We start from the raw sequence: 20,346 nt of genomic DNA, 5'->3' as shown, positions 1-20,346 counted from the left end.
TGGAGACATCCAAGATCCAAGCATTGGCACCAGCTCGATCTGATCCTCGCTAGGCGTTCTAACCTTCCTAGTATTATGATCACACAGAGTTAACAGAGTGCTGATTGCGATACTGATCACTCCCTGGTGTGTAGTAGAGTAAAACTGCCAACAAAGAGATTATATCACACGAAAAAGGAAGGAAGACCACATATCGACATCAGCAAGACTTGCAATCAAAGAAAAGTGGAGGAATTTGCCCAAGCGCTTGAGGAAACTCTTCCAGGTCTGGCTGATGCAAATGCACCTGAACGATGGGAACATTTCAAGAATGCTGTGTATAACACCGCCTTGTCCACCTTTGGCAAGAAGACCAAAAAGACTGTATAGTAGCACAATTTTGCTTGCTTGTAGAAAAATGCAAATACATAGACAACAGACAGGTGCTAAGTTCAGTTTGGGCAAAACAGGCTGTGTTCAGAAACAGCTGAACTCACAAGTGACAAAACTGAGACTAGAACTCCCCTTGAGAAAGCCTGTGCTGTAACTCTGCAGAGAACTTCATCTTTATCTTCATATGTCTACTTGAACAGCCAGTGCAGTATAGTGGATAAAGTGACAGACTAGAACTCAGGAGACCTGGGTTCAAATCTCCACTCAGCCATGGAAATTCACTCTGGGGTGACAATGGTAAAACTACTCCTTAAATATTTCACGTACATTGAAAGGCTGATTAGGGTTGTCATAGTCTGGAAGCAACTTGAAGTATTTGGAAGTAAATCAATTCAGTATGCTTATTCCCAAGTAATTACGTACAGGGCTGAACAGTAAATTCTACTGAAGTCTTCAGGGACTGTAGTGAATGACTGCAGCTAGATAGGAAGGGACCCACATTTGTTCTACAGCTTGCCTGACCTTCTGTGAAACATTCAAGGCTGCTTCCCCCCCCCCCAAAAAAAACCCACACAAATCAATGTGTTCCAAAACTGGTTCTGTGCTATTATGCAACACAGGCTACTACAAGAAAACTCCAGCAGGACCCGTCGTGCACACCAAGAATCATCACAACATCATCAGACAAGTGTATAAAACTATAATGACTTAACAATGAAGTGAACTGGCCACCTCAAATATATATCCATTTCACAGATGGAAGCCAAGTATCAGATTGACCCCATCAAGTAAAGACACACAATTATGTTTCTCTCTTTCAGCAACTGCAGTTACCATGACTTAATCATTATTCATATTTAGCTCACTAATCTTTCATGAAGCCAAGGCCAATTTGTATTGTTTAACCTTTGAAACACAGGACAGATTTAAGAGAGCACGATTGGCTCACACTTTGTGGCTTGAGGGATCTCAACCTACAGATCCACAGTTTATGTCCAGTATCCAGTATATCATCATATCGGTATACCATTGCCACCACTATAATAATTATGTGCCCTCAAGTCGATTCCAACCTGTGGCAACATTTCCCAGGGTTTTCTATCAATTTGCCAATCCCTCCTTCTGGCAGCGCTCTGGAACCACTCAGCTTGCCCAAAGCCACACAGATTGGCTCTTCTCACTGGAGACATAGCTGGAAATCAGTCTCTTGAACTGTGGATCTGCATCCAGATGCTCCAGCCTCCTTAATCAGCTTGCCATCATGCTAGTTTCTTTTATTAGTAACGTTTCATACACCTGGATGTATGTGCTGGCTGACAATGTCAGCTGTCTCTGCTTGTTATGAACTTTCTGCATCTTGAATACCACATTGTTGGTTTGGTATGATTTGTAGGCTGGTGAGGGGACCCATTGCAGCTCACAATTTATTTTATTTTATTTATTTATTTATTTAATTTATACCCCGCCTATCTGGTTGGTGAGGACCATTCTAGGCAGCGACAATGTCAAAGCAAGTAATACTAAAAGCACCATATATCACAGCAATTAATTTATTGTGCTTTAAAAAGCAGCTAAGTGCAATAATTAAAAATCCATTCATTAATGGAAAAAGCCTTTAAAACTTTACAAATAGAAAAGTTAAAAAATATATACCACAACAAGTACCCAGTCATAGTTGCTAAAAGCCTGCCTGAAGAGGTGGGTCTTCAGCTATTGGCAAAATCAATATAACTCCCTGAGGGAGAGCATTCCACAACCTGGGAGCAGTCAGAGAGAAGGCCCTCCATCATGTTCCTGACGGATGAGCCTCTGATGGCAACGGGACCTAGAGAAGGGCCTGATCTGAAGACTCACATGAGGATATTCAGTTCTTCAGGCAGCCTGGACCCAAATCTAGCAGGGTTTTATAGGTGATAAGGAGTACTTTGAATTGTCCTTGGAAACAGGCTGGTAGCCAGTGCAGTTGCTGTAGCAGGGGAGTTATATGCCGCCTACAATTAGCCCCAGTCAGCAGTTTGGCAGCTGCATTCTGAACCAGCTGAAATTTCACAACTGGCTTCAATGGCAGCCCCACTGAAAGTGTGTTACATAATCCAAGTGGGATGTACCTAAGGCATGGATCACTGTTGCCTAATGACACATCTCAAGGAAAAGGCACCGCCAGTGGACCGGTTTTAATTGTGCAAATGCACTTCTGGCCACCTCCAAAACCTGGGCATCCAGGCTCAGGGATGAAAAACTGTGAGAGACAAATACTGTAATTGAAACCCATCAACTATAGATTCAAGGCCAGCATGTAAGCAGTGTAAATGTTCTGTGTCAGGGTAACCCACATCTTTGCATTAAGCTAAAGCCATTAACATACCCGGTGTGGAGAGAAACACCTTTCTACAAGATATAGAAAGAGTATGTTTCTAGGCTTTTAAGGCCTTTTTTAAAACATATATGAATTTTTTTGGAAATAGCAAGTGGCTAGTTGGTCGCTTCTGGTCCTCAAAAAAAGGCTTAGCACATCCAAGGGGGGTGACGTTTGGATATACAACGCAAATCACTTTCTAGGAAAGATAAAAGCATAATAAGTCTAGGTCAGTTTTCAAGTGTATATACACCAAGGCATTGTGTTCCACCTACCAGATATAAAAGCATACTTCAGTTTATACAAAATGTACCCCTGAGCTTTGGTTTCTTTCAGGTTGTTGAATGCTGATAGCTTTTGTAAGAAAACCTCACCTTGAATGCCAGTGACTCTTAGAACAGAACTACTAAGAACGACATTTTGAACCTGAAGTCAGTTAATGGAATGCTCCAGAAGTTTCCACACATTCTCCAATCAACCTGCCAGGTACCACCGTGTGGGCAACTCAACACCAGACTGCCAGTCCATAGATACTGGAATGTCTCATTTAAGGGGCCAGTTGAGAGACACATTTACCATATTTTCAGTTTGCCAGCACTAAGGACTTTTAGCGAGGAACTTAGAAAATCCCCCAATGTAACCTGCCATCTGAACAGAACCCCTTACCAGGTTGACAAAGTCTTGGTAACAGATCTTCCCGTCGGAATTGTTGTCTGCCAAGGCCAAAAGCACTTCCAGTTTATGGGGATCCAGCTCAGAGCCATGTCTTTGGAGAAGATTTCGAAATTTCTCAGTACTAATGTAACCAGTGTTTTCAGGGTCAAACTGAATGAGAGAAAGGGAGGCAAAAGACAATGGTGGTCAGTGTATTAGTACAACATGTACATCCAACTCTAACAGTTGCAGGATCTTCACAATCCTCCAGTCCTATCTTGCCCTCCATCAGACTGGCTTATAATAGCTATTATGCTGAAGAGTCCAGTGTGCAAAGATTACTTTACTCATAATGCATGTAACTCAAGCAGTATGAATTAATGGAGCCACAGAGAACAGGAAAGGGAGAAGAGAGGAAGGTGGAATCCTGTTGCATGGCATGCAAACTGGGTAGATTCCCCAAGCAATAAAAAACCATTCATGAAAATCCTGCTCTTTTACCAGAACTACTCTGTGTGGCGTACAACGTAAGAAAAATACAAGTCCAGCAAACACAAAATAACAAATGACAGTTGCTATTTTGTTTCATTTTTTAAAAAACCAACTTTGCTTCTGTCCCTTTGAACCTACAACAGACAGCAAATGTAAATGAATATTAAACAAAACTCCCTTCACTATTCTCTTCTTTTCCACAAGAGACTTAATTGCATGTCTCAAATGGGAGATACATATTCAAGTGGATTACAAGAGTAAACAATTCATCAAAGCAGCCATGGTAAGATTCAAAAACCTTTCTTATATTGACATCTTGTCCTTTCTCAGAGCAGAGATAGTGTATCTTTTCCCACTCTAACTTGATGGTTTTTTCTCTTTTCTCTTCCATTCAGGAATACTTTTGGTTTCCGAAAGAAAAACATTTGTCTTGCCTAGAAAACTTCCCATCCTGATGACATGAGTGACATAACCTCGTAGAGTACGTTTGATACTCTCTGTCAAAGTTCAGAATTTATTCTGTTGTTTCATTTTACTCAAGGGCTCCTGTTGTGTGGTGGGTTTTCTAAACATTTCTAGCTTTTTTTTAAAAAACCTTTAAAAAACTGTTATGATATTTATATGTTATCTATAACAGGTTGCAAGAGATGAAGCTGTATCAGCTCAGCAACAGAACTGTTGTGCAGGCTTTCTCAACCTGTTATCCTCCAGATGAACTGGGCTATAATTCGTAGAATGCATCAGTCAGGACAAGCAGAATACTGTACAAAACTGAGATACAATCAGATGTTTCCCTGTTTGTAATCTTTTGAAAATGGGACAGTCCTTGCAAGACAGTCCAAGTATGATTTCTTAGGAAGATGATTTCTCTTTTAAATGTATGGCAAACCTAACAGGATATGTTCAAAGAATAGTTTACCATCATCACCTCTACTGAATTTTCATGGCCAAGCAGAGACTTCAACCAAAGTCTCCTGAGCCCAGCACTCTTTTCCTTACACCACACTGGTTTCTGTTATACGTTAAATCTTTTTAAAGGTCAAGTAAAAATATCTGCTCAACTCCATTCTAAATGTATATGGAGGTTTTAAATATGTTGGGTAATATAGTTTCAAGGAATTTTATCTCTGGTGACTAAAAAGAGAATATTCAACTGAAAATTTGTGTTTGTGTTCGAAATAAATGCTTACTATAATTTATTCCTCACTTAAAACAGAACAATTCTCAAATAAAGTCAATTTTTTTTAAAAAAAGAGAGCACTTCTAAAATTTACTGGGTGATGAGGATTAAAAAGAATTTCTTTGCAAATGATTTTACTTCTGTAGTAGCAGGAGTGATGAATGAAAAGATACAAATCTGCTAGGGAGCAACATGTAGTTTTATGCTAAGAAAGAAAGAAAGAAAGAAAGAAAGAAAGAAAGAAAGAAAGAAAGAAAGAAAGAAAGAAAGAAAGAAAGAAAGAAAGAAAGAAAGAAAGAAAGAAAGAAAGAAAGAAAGAAAGAAAGAAAGAAAGAAAGAAAGAAAGAAAGAAAGAAAGAAAGAAAGAAAGAAAGAAAGAAAGAAAGAAAGAAAAGTTCAAACCAGCATCAGACTGAAGACATTTTCTTTTATAAACTCAAATCCCCAAAGAAACGAAGTGGGTTTTACAGTAAGTCCAATGAAGTAAGGTCTTGGCTGGATCTCATCTGGGGGAAGATTTCCCTTTGATCTCACAAACTTGGCCTGCCAGCCTCCAGTTGCCAATAATAATGATATCAAGCTTGTCAGCTGGATTGAAAACCAGAAGAAAAGAAGTGGGGATTTATGAGAGAAATTTCAACCCAGGAGGGCACCTTTCCATGGAAACATTCTGTACATGAAAAAAGGCAGTTTGGTAAAACGACCAGAATCTCTCTTTTTAAAAACCCTTGCTGTTTCTGACACTTAACAAAAGGCTACATTTTTTTTCTGCTGGGACTGATTGGATGTCAATAACAGACGAAAAGCTGGATTGGCAAGCAGCCCACAAGGGACAGGGTTGGGGGCGGGGGAGACAGCAGCTTGCCAGCAGCTAAATCTGGCACAAAGCTCCATCAAGTAGAGCAACTGAAAGCATGTCTACAGGATAACAATAGCCCAAACTGGCATAAGGGCAAGGCCAGCTCTTTTGCTAAGCCGACATGCCTATGGAGCTTCTAAAGGTTCAATCAGGGCACCTGAAGTCACTGTGCATGAACTTCTTCTGCTGCTTAACTTTTAAAGGAGGAAAAAGAAGCAATTCTAAGAGGCTGGCTGGATGTGCACGTGTCTAGCTCATTGTTCTCCACTTAATACCTTCCAAATGTGTTGGTCTACACCTCCCACTATCCCTGGCCACCATATCCAGAAATGGTCACAACTTCTAGAAGTCACCAGGTTGAGACAGACTGCTGTAGGCTGCACATGTCTGCTCCTGAAACCGGTCAGCCTGAACAGTGGTTCCCAATCTTGGGTAACCTAGGTGTTCTTGGACTGCAACTCTCAGAAACCCTGGCAGCATAGCTGGTGGGAAGGCTTCTGGGAATTGCAGTGCAAGAACATCTGGGTGACCCAAGGTTAGGAACCAGTGAGCCAGAAGATTTAAATAAAATTCCTGAAAAGTCAGAGCTTGGGAAACTCAGTTTTTGGAAAAACAACTTCCAGAATCCTCGTACAGCCATCATGACCAGCAGCTACACTGCCTGGAGGATTCTTGAATCTGTGGCCCCCCAAATAATTTTGGCAACCTCTGCCTTAAGCAGGATACAAAGGCCCTGTGCTTCATTAATTATTGGCATCCAAGCAACCAATATGCAAAGCCCTGCTGATGCTGGAGATTCTATTAAGCTATTACAGCTAACAGCAGTTGGTAGGTCTATCCTCCATGAATTTGTCTTATCCCCTTTTAAAGCTATTAAACATTACCATACCTTGAGGCAGAGAATTCTATAAGTTAATTACAGAATGCCTCTGTGTGTGAAAGAGTGCTCCCTTTTTGCCTGTCCTGAATCTGCTGCTCATCAGTTCCATAGGCTGACCTCAAATTCAGATTACTGTTTTTTCTAACCACTTTCTCCCCAAATGCCTAATTTTCATAAGCTTCCATACAATTCTCTTTTTAAAATCATATTCTTCCCACCCCTAATTTAAAAAGCCACAAGCATATTAAGTCTTTCCTTCCATTCCAAGCAAGATCATTCCATCCACGCTTTGATTCCCCCCCCTTTTTTGGGGGGAGATCTTATGATCTTTCTGAGATGCAAACAAAAGCTAGGACTGTATCTCAGATGTTCCTGAGCAAGAGACTTCTAGAAAAGCACTACACTATAGGCTCTTTTATTCTGAGCCTGTTTCCTAGGAGTTCAACTGGCATAGCAAGGGGAGGGGAAGAAGGCACCCCCCCTCTTGGGTGGAAAAATTTCCACACAAGAACTGTGTCTCCTTCACTACCACGGCTGCTGCTGCTGCTCCACCCAGAGCTGATATTTCTATTAGGTTACTGCCATGGGTCCAAGACCTCTGTCTTCTTTCCTGGTTGGTCAATAGCCACTTCAGACTCTCAAAGGATATGACAAGGGTTGAGCAATGTGCAGCTCTCCTGATATTGCTTAACTGCATCCCAGAATTCCTACCATGGGCTCTCCTGGTTGGGATATCTGGGAAGTTAAAGGCTAAAGCCACCATTCTCAATGGAGGGCACATGGCCCACTGGGGGACCCTGGCCCATTTGGAGGGGGCCATAGACCAGTAACAAGTCTTCACATACCACCTTATAAGGCCCGTTATAGGACGTATACAATCCTGATTTGGCCTATATTTCTTTCATATTGTGTTTATGGGGGAGACAAAAAAATAGGCTGAGAATAGTTTGTCTGAAGCATCTGGAAAACCACAGATTGAGAATGATGATGTTGCATTTCCCATATTCTTTCCCTGCATTAGTCACTGTGATCAATGCCTGTGTTCACTTTTCATAAGGTGAAATCTGCACTGTGACCTTTTAAGAGTATAAAATGTATTTTAAATGTAAAGGGCATGCTTCTAAAGAGAGGTTCTTTAATAAGTACTGTAGAGATCTATGAATATAGTGTTGCCTTTGGAACACACCATGTCAGACCTGAGCTATTGCTGCTTTTGTTCATTTCACTTGATAAAGACTTTTTTTCCACGTTCCTCTAAAGAAATACTGCTTCTTGATTGCATGACTCTGACAACTTTTTTTCTAGCTTGCTCCTGACAGCAAAGCAAGCAGACCTACACTCTGGAGTTCTCTACAGTATATAAATGACTGCAACTGTTTGTATTACAAATGAGACTGCAGGCAGAGCTGTTGAATAAGAGGATCAGCTGCTGTGTTGGTATGCACTGCTTGGAGCAAGTTCACATTACTGTATATGCATTCAGCACTCCATTATGACAGTCTCAGTTGATACATCTGCACATGTAAATGAGCCATCACAGGCAGCACTTCATCATCTCCTCACATCATCTCAGGAGTGATGCTTCCAGACCGAATTACAACTTTTTTTAAATGTGTGTATAAGAGGAAACACAAAGTCAACATAGTTAATAGTAGTTTAACTACAAGCTACTGTGTATGACATTTCCATGACTAGGAGCAAAACCAACACAGCAGAGGAAAGACCCCCATTAAGCCATGACTTCTATATTTTCTCTTGCACTCATCCCCTGAAAATAACAGGATTCTGACACAGTGTGTAGGGTGTTTTAAAAATATATATATTAAAGCAAGTGTACATGGCCCAAATTTGGATTGAGATCGTCACACATACAGAAGTTGGCATTAAAACCACCCCTCCCCCAGCTATTTCTTATTTCCACCTCTGTCCCAACCAATGCAGGAACAAAAAACAAGAGGGAAGGGCTCCGTGGGGACACCTAAAAGGGTTTCACCTTTTTAAAATCTCCCATATGGGATGGGTCTGAAAGGGAGAGCATCTGGCTTTCTCCAAGACCCCAACAAACAAGCAGGCTCCATGCACCTGGAATAAACGAGGTACTCTTGCAGCGAGAGAACAGGGCCCTCTGCATTTCAAACTCATGCTACCTAAGTCCTTCATAAATGATATGGCCTTGTAGCCAGATAGGCAGTATAGAAGTCAAACAAAAACAAATAAAGGATCAGGAGCTAGGGTGTGAGCAATGAAGTTGGCCAGGTTTACAATTACCAAATTATTCAGGAGTGGTGAAGATCCAAGCAACTTGCAAAAATGTCCAGAAGACTCCTTCCAAAATAAACCAAAGGGCAACAAAACTGCAAACTGGAATTCAATGTATGTAGATATAAAATGATGGAAATTGGAGCTACCCTCTCTCATCTCATCTCAACTATACACCTTTGATACTTGCTAACATGGATCACACAAGAAAAAGAGATTGGAGGCATGGTAAACGGGGTGTCCCTTGGGGAAACTTGCTCCCCAGGAATCTCTGATTTCCTAATTTAGGAAATGAGATACTGTGGCAACGCTGGCAGCAATAAGAGCAAGATATTGCATCTGCTCAGAGTCATTCAGCAGTCAAAGCCTTTTGCATCCTACCACACGAGAGGAGAAGACAGACCACTCAACAACCCACTGTGAACAATCTGCAGAACATTTGGCAGGATATGTTTAGACTTTGATGCTGGATCTGATCCAGTTCCCACAGAGGTAACTTTAGCTCCTACTTTTGCACTTCTCTTCAATACAAAAAAAAGAGAAACTGCATTCTCCTTCGTGGACATTTTACCTCCCACTGAGCTGGGGCACTAAGTAGTAAGAGCAGGAGAACAAGGGAAGACTGCTCACTGCCATCCTTGCCCCTTCATTAAGAAAGAGAAGGAGAAATGGTGTGGTCCCAACCAGTACTGCCACCATAGCCTGAGCAGATTTTTAAAAGGTGAGACAAGTAGGGCAAAGCCAGGAGGGGAAGCCCCCCCCCAAAAAAATCTAGTAACACCTCTACCAAAAAAGAAAAAAACATAACACCATAACCGATTAGCTGGTACCTGGTTATAGTTACACTTCAATAAATACAGAACAATTCATTTGTCCTAGGCATAAGTATTGGGAAATCAATTCACACAGATAGCAAAACTATTCTCCAAAACACCCCTGTAATCTCTTTGCAACTTTGGACTGCCAGTGCTTAGTTAGATGGAAACCCTCCCCTCCCCTGGTGATACACTTCCATATATCCTTTGCTGCATCAGCAGATGTACTGTGTGATGATGAACTGATAAGACTCCCACGGATCAAACATCTGTCCTGTAAAAAACCTACCCAAATGTTTAAACTACAAATTCTCTGTCTTTGAGATGTTAAATGGCTTCTTTTAATAAGTCAAATACTGGGATCTAATTCAAACGCATGCAAATTAGAAGCTATTTAATCTAGATATGGCTGCTGCTAAAATGAAATTTTCACAGTAAATATACATGATTTAATGTAAGACCCACATGCAGAAATGATTCATGAATAGTTTCAATTTGCTTTTCTTAAAAGAATAAATAGAAGGCACAGATTTCAGAAGATTTGAGAGGCTCTTTCCAAATAATTGATTCCTTTTTTTTTCTGTTTTAGAAATTTACAGCTATATATTTTAGCATACTTCTGACAAACACACACCCCTACCCCACATGAGGGTAGTGGGGGAGAAGGGGAGGGAAGAAAGAAAGAGAGAAAACTGACCTTAAAGAGGAGCTTGGAGCATTTATCCATTACTGAGTTATGAATGGGGGGACTGCCAATGTATCGAGTTTCATTAAGAGGTCAAATCAGGACTAGCTCCTGAGTCCCTTGAGTTCTTAGCCCCGTTTAGAACACAGCCTCAGATGAACGCTATCATCAAGTCAACATAATGGCTTCCTATTTTAAGTTCAGTTGTGTTACTCCTGCCTCTACTTTCATACTTCAGTGAGCAAAATGCAACCAAACTGCTTGAGGGTGTGGACGGCTGGAAGCCCCTCCAACAATAGGCCACTAACGGTAATTTCATGCAAGATTTCCTCTGCATTTCAATCACAATTGCCCTTAATTCCCTTGATCCCTCCAGCAGCCTCTTAAGCAAAAATGTAAATATGTTGAAGGACGTTAATCACAACCCTACTTGAGACTGAATTCTCTCTACCTATCATGAGCCTTAACAAAGTTTTTAGATTATTCTGCCAAAATTAATATACATCCCTAATGAAACAGTTAAAAGGGGCAGGAAATCATCCAGGAACTTTGCTTTAACACTGGAGAAAGTTTTTTGAGGTCTCCTCCTCCCACGGAATCAGAAATCTCAGATTGTTTTGCTGCTTTAATTAAAGGCACATTAGCCATGGCTGAATTCACAAATAGGGTGGACCAAAGCCGCACTGCTGTTAAACAATGGCCTGATATCTGGGGAAATCACAGCACTACTCAACCCAGTTTTTTCCCCATTTCAAATCGGATCTCATTTGAATGAAGATGAACAAACAACTTTGGGGCCAATCAGAGCAACCGAAACAAGACGAGGCCACTGCCCAGCTGAAAACAAGGCAGAGAAGCAAATGTGATACAATTCAGCTACCACATGAATAGTACTTCTCTGGGACAGGAGCCCCCCTCAAATGTATTTCTAAGTAAAAAGGTGGTCGTATCTCCACTGATACTGTATAAATGCTTCACAGCAATATGTATAGAGTGAATATCATCTGCAAGTAATGACAATACAAGAAACAATAAAACAACTGCAACATCTAAAAAAAAAACCCCAACAGATCACAGGGTCATTTGAATTTATCCTCCCCCTCCGGTGCTTTATTGGGGTTGAGGGGGGAATATAAGAACTTAATTTCTACTGATATTGTTGCATTGGTTTTGCTATCTGTGGGAAACTTTGACCCACCAGACATTGTGGATCATGATTCCTATAATCCCTTTATATCTGCCATATTGTCAATTGGTTCTGAGAGCTCAAATTCAAAACATTGGGATGGCTCAAAACTCTTTACCCTGTCAATCAGCAAGGATTCCAGTCCTTCCCGGAAATGTCACTGATTGAACTTTACATTTCTTCCCAAATAAAATAAAATAAAATGATGAACCTCCTTCTCCTGACTTCTGTGCTCTATTTCTCCCCTATTTTATTTCATTTCTTTACTAGACAAATTGGTGGAGAAGAATTTGAAAGAGATCAGTGGCTTTTAACAATGAGAATCTGAATGAATCCTCCACATCAAACACTGGATGTAAGCCATGACCTTGCAGCTATCATAGCTGCATGATCCACATTCAAAAGCAGCAGGAGTGCCAGAAGGATTCCTGGGGATAAACAAGCACAGGGCACAGCTCTCCCCATGCCTTAATTTCCAAAATATTTGGTGCCCACTTTGGGAAACACAAAACCTCTTTTCTTCATCTTAAAAGAATAATCTATTGGAAAGAGGGGAACTGACAGAAGCCACAATAGAAATTCAGCAGCATTTCCCTAATTTGACCTTCATACAATCCTAAAAAAGAAAGTACTGGGTAGCAAGAAGATGAAGAGATGGGTGAAGTGCCTAGGAATGCCAACTTGATAGGGTCTTCCTCATCCTGATTCCTTCACATAATAGACGAATTTCTCTCTCTTTCTTAAATGCACACACAGAGAGTCACATGCACTCTCCTGATACCACTCAAGGGGGGTGGTATCAGGAGACAGGTATCAAGTTTTCTGTGTGCTCCCAGAGGCATCTGGTGGGGCCGCTGTGAGATACAGGGAGCTGGACTAGATGGGCCCTTAGCCTGATCCAGCAGGGCTCTTCTTATGTTCTTCAGCTCTCCCCCTGTAGTATGCTCTGCAGACAGCCCATAATGATTAAATACCACCCAGCCCTATGTTTCACATACTTTAAATTGCTTTGACCAGAGGTGAACCCAAGGGCTAGAAGTAACAACTCTTCTCACAAGAAGCCAGATCACATTCAAGTGCTGAAGTAATACTGTATTCCCAGTACTGTAAATCACTTAGTCCTCCAGCATGCTGGACAGCTCCACAGAAGGGCACCACCGGCTTTCAAAGGAGCTCTATTCTTGAGCAGTTTCTGTTTTGAAGTGTGGAAAATAAGCAAAAGGTTATAATATTGATCAGCAAGTAGTCAGCGAAGATTCTGGTTTTGTTTTGCCCTTTCCTAGAATACTTTAATTTGGGTAGTATCTCAGTTCTGCCAGCCATATGATACAATACAGGCAAGGAAGAAGAAAAAAAAGTTATAGGAGATCACAGGACACTCTCCAAAAGCTATCTGTCAATTTAAGCCAGTGCTACCTATCTGGAGTGGCAGCAGGGGCCAGGACTGAAGTTCAGTGGCAATTCACATGCTTGTATGGAGAAGGTTTCTGGTTCACCTATTTAGCACTTTTATTGTCTCTGATGAAAAAGAGGAACAGAGTTTGGTCTTATGAGTACCCAGCATGGTATAGCAAATAGAGTCACAGACCTAGGTTCAAATTCAGGAGACCGAGGTTCAAATCCCCACCTGTTCACTGAAACTCACCAGGCATGTGGAACTGCTAAAACCACTCCTTAAATATCTCCCTTATCTTGAAAACTCTATTAGGGTCACTATAAGTCAGTTCTGCCTTGATGGCACATAACATACATACGCTGAAATCCTGTTGCTTAATGTAATAAGTTGCATTACAGCAGCCATTGACAACCTTCCTTTGGACACAGTCATAAACAGCATATGAAAGAAATATAGTCCAAGTTAGAATTGTATAAGTCACATATGAGGTGGTGTGTGAGGAATTGTTTCCAGTCTATGGCCCCTTTCAAATTTGCCAGGGTCCCACAGGGGGCCATAGGGCCCCTGTTCAGAATGGCTGCTCTAGAACAAAACAAAGTCAGTGGCCAAAGCCTCACTTAGTCCATCATCCTGTTTCCCACTATGACCAACTAACCACAAACATGAGGAAGGCCACAAACATGGAATGAGGGAAGCAGCCCTCTCTTAGCTGAATTCTCCAGTGACTTCTGTTAAGATTCTGATAGCCAAATTAATACCTGGCAGCTCAGTGGTTTAGGTATCTGGCTGCAGAACTAGAGGCTGGGAGTTCAATTCCTCGCTATGTCTTTTACAAGTAGAGCCAGGCTATGCGGCCTTGGGTAAGCTGTAGAATCTCAGGATTCCTTCAGAAGAAAGGAATGGTAAACCACTTCTGAGTATTATCTACCTGGAAACCCCTAAAAGGGTCATCTTAAGTCAGAATTGATGGCGTATTATTATTATTATTATTATTATTATTATTATTATTATTATTATTAGTAGTAGTAGTAGTAGTAGTAGTAGTAGTAGTAGTAGCAGCAGCAGCAGCAGCAGCAGCAGCAGCAGCAGTAGCAGCAGTAGTAGTAGTAGTCGTCGTGGTCGTGAATAACAGCCATTAACAGCTATATCCTCCATGAAATGTGTCTCTGTGTGTTGCCAAGCAGCTACATACCTACCAATTTGTATCTCACAGGGAGAAGCACAGAAGTACCTAAATAAAATTAAAACTAATTCTGCTGTGGGGTCGCTGGCAATAAAACAAGATGTAACACTTAAAAGCAAGTTGGTTAGCAGACTGAAGGGAAGCAGGAAATGCCCAGAGCTTGGCTGTTTGTTTTAAGATTAAAGAGTCTGTTTGTCAACCTAGCCCTTTCCAGCTCCACCACTTCCTCCTCTATTATTTATGCAAGTCCATTAAAACTAATGGAAAAAGGAACAGCGTGAGACCTACAACTGATTTTAGCGTCCAAGATAGAAACGTAGGTTTTCATCTCCACCATTGCTTGACAGCTAGCAAGGCATATTCAAGGCTGTATTCCATAAATCTCAACTTTTGCAGCTTCACATGTGTTTAAACACACACACACACACACGGACACACAAACACACACATGGACACACACACGGACACACACATGGACACACACACACACACACACAGAGGAACAGGACAGTCAGAAGTAATGCAGGGACATCCAGCTTGATGCTGCGACGAAACAGCAAGAGGAGGACAGAGCTCCGTCCCCTGGGCTGAATTCTGACCTGTTTGGGACCCCCCAAATCATCCCAAATAGGTGGTGAAATGGGGGAGAAGCCTGTTGATCATAGGGGGAACAGCAGTTAGCCACATTTGATCCAGGAAACTCCCTAATCAAACAGCGGGCAGATACAAGCAGCTGAACTAACTTGCTTGCAAGTCGTCAGCAGCCAGCAATGGAGAGGTGATAAATCAGCCTAATTAATACTGTATCATGTTACTACTGGGTGAGAAATTTTTTTTAACTGTATTGCTTTACTATCCCTGCATGAGACAATTCCTACAGTAGAAATAGCATCTTCTATCCCCCAGCACTGACTGAGCAGCGGTGAATCTGGAGAGAGGATGAGACACAGGGGGACATAAGGAAAATAAATTGGATATTAATTAGACATTTAATTATATTTCAAGGAAGTAAGTCTGGTATTACTTGGTCATTATGAACTTAAGAATCTTTCTCTTGAAAACATCATTGGCAACAACTCTGGGAAACTAAAATTTGTTTATGCTACTTGTAACAACTATCTAAGATGTTGGCAAAAGCCTAGAATCAATGACCATGAACACTTTATGGTTGTTTGGCATTCCTTTTCTTTTTGAGAATGGAACTAAACTACAGATAAATTAACCCTAGAAAGCCCAATTTAGCCAAAGTAGAACTTCTAAATTGTATCCTGGGTTCTGAACTTGAGCCTTTAGGCGGGGAAAACTCTCTATGTCTGAAACTGGATTCAAGCTTAACCCTAAAGATGATCAATCTATTAAAGTGGACCTATGGAAGCAAGTATTGATGGAACAGGACTGATTACTTTAAGCATCTGGATAACTTTCACTTGGAATACAATTATTTGACATCTGGGACATAATGCCACAAAAAGGACAATTTTGGGATGAAACAAAATCTACTCTTCAAGCAATTTTACAAATAGTGAGATCCCATAACGAAGAGGTGAAATTATTCAAGGAGCAATTGAAGAAGAACTATAGTCAACAGGAGACAAGGAATAATGAACAAGGAAATGAGAGGGTGGTGGATGATGCATGCCAATCAAAAGAGGGGCTCAAGGAATTATAGGAGAAAACCTAGGAGATTTAACTCTAACTCTGGAGCTGAGGAGAATTTTAGGTGTGCTAAGGGAAGATAAGGGGAGAGAATAAACAGATCTAATTAAAAAGAGCCTAGATGATCTATTGGAGATAGATCAGCTGTATAAAATGTTCTCAGATGGCACAACGCACAGCAGAAGTTTTAGAGAGATAGAAACAAGAACTGGGAAAAGACAAATAAGAGGAGGAGTTACTTAGAAAGATGAAAAAGGGAAAAAATGTGGTGGCCTTCAATGTGGAAAGCATGTATATACCTAATTTCTGGAATTGTAAGGGGCATATCCTGTATATTAGAAAAAGGAATTAAATTGAAATAAGGGATCACTAATCAGGGTAAAGGCATAACACAGTGGTTCTTAAGGTAAATTGAAGCTAGATATAAGGATGAGATAAAACAAATAGTAATTAATGAACATACATTAGATATGATATTGATATAGACATGATAGAAAATTATATAAAGAAAATCAGTATAAAATGCTTTAGATAACATCTATTATGTCTTAGGAACCTATTCAGTTATTACTGCTATAAAATACAAAGTTTGTCAAAGTTTAAATCACCTCAAAATTATATACATTTGGAACTGGAATTACTTTTATTAGGTTATTAGAGGACTTTGAGAACATTGTATACTATGAGAGCAATATTATGATAGTAGCCAATATTGTATACTAAAATATACACCTGAATGGATTAAATGTTTTAAAATGTATAGATTTTGAAGGGACAACTAAGAAGACACCAAGATGCAAAAAACAAATAATTATAAGCAACCCATGTAACACGATGTTTAACAAGCACAAATTGAATGTACAGTAGATAGATTGAAAAACTAATAAAATGTTTTTTTAAAAAAAGAAGTAATGCAGAGAAGAGCTTTTTAATAAAAAAAATCTGCTTCAAGCAGACTTCCTGCATAATAGGAACTAGCAATTCAGAAACTAAATTTACAGTGTTCAATACCCATTATGCACATCATCCCAGTTATCCTTACTGGTGCAGTGCCTGATGGGCTTCTGTTGCACAATGAGAGGATGTAGCTGAAAAAAAAAGTCTTAGGGATGGGGGGAAAAAGGCTTGGGGTGAAATCACATTTGAATTTGGTACTTCCAAAACTGCACTCTTAAACTACTGCTCAGGGTTAATTCTGACCCTTTCACTGATGGATCAGGAAGAACACACCAAAGTTAAAACTAGAAACCTCAACACAGTGCAGAGATGCATCATGTAATGATTTAGCTGGGCTGCAATATAAGGCATCTTCTTGACCAGGGCTGGTCCTGCCATTAAGCCAGGTGAGGAAGGTGCCATAAGTCACAGATTTTGGTTGTGAAAAAATTGCAGTGTTGTTAGCTACAGCAGGACGTCTGCATCCACTGTTTCTGTTACTGAGGTCTCACATAAACACGGCTGACCATGCCTGCCTCTTTGAGCCGGGAAGTGGTGTCACATCCTCCCAAAGGCTGTTTTGAGGGATGGAGCTGAGTCCTCATTTTCTCCAATGGGACACGGTTGCCAGCAGCACAAGCACTACTCAGTGCCTTTCTCCTTATCGTCTGATCACTTATCATTTGCATTTGGAAGACAGTATTATCTATTTCAGGCATCTTCAGGGGGGGCATGGAACCTATCCTCCATGGATATGGGGGTCCTATTGTATTTTATATTACATTATTACAACATTTAAATCCATAGTGGTGGGTTCAGTTGGAAACAGTTTCTTAATCAGCCTTTTAAGAGAAGGCAAAGAAAAGGGTTTTACATATCATTGATGTAGCACATCAGCGATACATCTATCTATCATCAAACATTTTTTCACTTCTCCTATCCTCTGATGAGCAGGGGAAGTGATTAATTTGCTTATTAAGCCACTTCACACTATTGGCAGGAGCCATTCCTGTGTGCATGATCACTCTTTGGTTCTAATAAAGCCTGACTGTTCCAAAGCAACCCACACTAGCCCACTTCCTGCTGCTAGTGTAGCCACACTCACAGTTTGATTTGGTTTTGAAGCATACTAAGCTTCCCAGAACAAGGATAAATATGGGGAGCAAGATAAGGAATGTCCAGGAGAGATAAAGGACATGCTAAGGATATTCCTAGAGGAATCAAGGGAATGATAGAGAGGAAAAGGTCTGCCTCTGCAGAATATGATGCATTCTTTCTTTTGATGTAGCAAGTGATTCATATTAATGGGTTGGCTTAGTCTGGCACACCATACATGGGCATGGAGGTACAAGTATGTGTTCTGCCAGAGACAGGAAAACATGACATGTGTTTTGTCTGAGATGTGGACATGTATGTATGTTCATTTCTTATGTGTGATTCTCTAAGCAGCATCACTTTGCTTTCATGGAATGGGTTTGCTTGTGGAAGTAAATGTGTGACTTGTCAGAATCTCAAAACTCTGCCTTCACCCACTTTCTTCACCTGCCTGCTTGTCTCTGAGTCTCTCAGGTTTCCTTCTACAAAACGGGTGTTGGACCAGAAAACTGGCTCAAATTAGTTTGTTTTGGAGCTCAGATCTGCTATCTTTTTTGTATCTGGGTTCTAGCACAAATCATTTTTCTTTCAGTCATGATCAATTTGCCTTCCAAGAAATTGTTGTTTGTGACTGACATCTCTGCTTGGAGAACTGGCAAGCAGAGCTGGGCAACACATAGTCTTCCAGAGGTTCTCAGATTTCAGTTCTCATCACTTTCAGCCCGCACAGCAGCTGAGGAGTTGCAGGCCCACAACGTCATGAGGGCTGCATATTCCGCAAGTGTCCTTTAAGAAGTTCAATAACATGACATTTAATTACCTGTTACCATAGGAAGGAAGTTTAGTGTTACTGGTTAAGTGGATCTCAGAGGTCTAGTTCAGGTACCATTTTACACTGAGAGTAAGAATGATCTCCTTGCAGTATTTTGAAATAATGACTTAGAAACACCAAGAACTTTGAACCTAGTCTAAAATAAGACCCTGGCTTTGCAAATATGAAGAATTATCATATTGTTCTTTAGAGACATTCTCTGCCTAACAAAGGACTTCTCCAAGCGGGCAAACACCTTTCTCTTCAGGGAGGTTTTTTCTTATTGACTGGCTGTCTACGAGAGGAAGTGTGTTTTTTTATGGGACTGTTTTGTTTTTATTGTCACTGTTGTTTTTAACATTTTTCCTACTGTTTTTGTCTACTAGTTTTAATATTGCATTTATATAATTCTTTTTAATATTGTAATAATTTGTTGTTTTAGCTTTAATATCATTGCTTTTTAATTGCCTTGGATTCTTTTTAGGGGAAAAGTGGTAAACAAAGAAACAAAAGCATTGCAATTGGTTCTAGAGACTCACTTGGATTACCATCAGTTTTTACATTTATATTTTATATATTGTCAAAGGCTTCTAGCAAATACAAGGGCTAAACTCCAAGTGTTCTGTATCAGAATTGGTGGATAGCTCTGTGGCTTAGGTATATGGCTGCAGAGCCAAAGGTTGGGAGTTTGATTTCCCACTTGACAATAGCTGGACTTAGTGATCCACAGGGTCCCTTCCAGCTCTGTAGTGCTAAGATTATTATTCTAAGAAAAAAAAGTTAACCTCTGAGCTAAGGAAGAATGCTGCATCAGCCAAAATTTTGCACACTGTATTGTGAGCAGAGTCTGTATTATTTTGTTATCTCCAAGGAAATAAGGAAAAGCTATTATTAACTGTTTTATAGGCATATTTGCAGGGAATGTGATCTCCCATAGCTCATCTGATCTCCATAGCTCAGCAGTAACACGTGTGCTTTGCATACTTCTTTCTCTCTGTAGCATCTCCAATTAAGAGAAGCTCAGCTGACAGGGCTGAGGAAGACCTCCGACCCAATGCATAAAGCTGCCAGCTGGAATCAACAGTACTTCAAGAGACCAATGAACTGCTTAAGGTAGTTTCCTATGAGTTTCCAACAGTGCCTGTCCCTGTAAGGGAACAATTACTCTGCTGGAAGGCAACTTTACAAAAGTCCCCTAACCTGCATTTCATTGTAGTCCAGCAAAGTAACTTTTTCAAATTCTGACCCAGTTCTCTTTCATCAAGTAGGCAAATCTCCTCACAAGACCCTGTAAGAAAAAGTAACCTGCCCTTTCTGAGAAGGCTATGCTTTCTATTGAATGCTATCAGCGCTGTGCCTAAAGTGGCTGTAACTCTTTAAGGAAGGAGGTCTGGTGCAAAACTGGAACAGGGTGTTTTAAGATCAGGCAACATCTTTGTTATCACAGGCAAAAACACTACTAAGTAGTGCTGCAATGATTTTAAAGGGTCAATATATGTTCCTCTGAGTGAAATGTTCAACCAATGTGACA

The 20,346-nt window shown here is 40.5% G+C and overlaps 1 protein-coding gene across 5 annotated transcripts in view; it reads right to left on the bottom strand.

Annotated features, from left to right (window-relative positions):
• RHBDL3 (rhomboid like 3) overlaps positions 1-20,346 on the bottom strand; it is a 148,792-nt gene that overhangs the window by 70,059 nt on the left and 58,387 nt on the right. For all 5 annotated transcript variants that reach the window (XM_020783483.3, XM_072990962.2, XM_078385168.1 and 2 more), the window contains one exon: positions 3,395-3,553. In XM_020783483.3, the coding sequence (XP_020639142.2) occupies positions 3,395-3,553 (159 nt within the window). The remainder of the gene's footprint in view (positions 1-3,394; positions 3,554-20,346) is intronic.

This window comes from Pogona vitticeps, chromosome 2 (assembly GCF_051106095.1).
Source record: "Pogona vitticeps strain Pit_001003342236 chromosome 2, PviZW2.1, whole genome shotgun sequence".
NCBI classification, from domain to species: Eukaryota; Metazoa; Chordata; class Lepidosauria; order Squamata; family Agamidae; genus Pogona; species Pogona vitticeps.
This window is presented reverse-complemented; position numbering and strand designations above follow the sequence as displayed.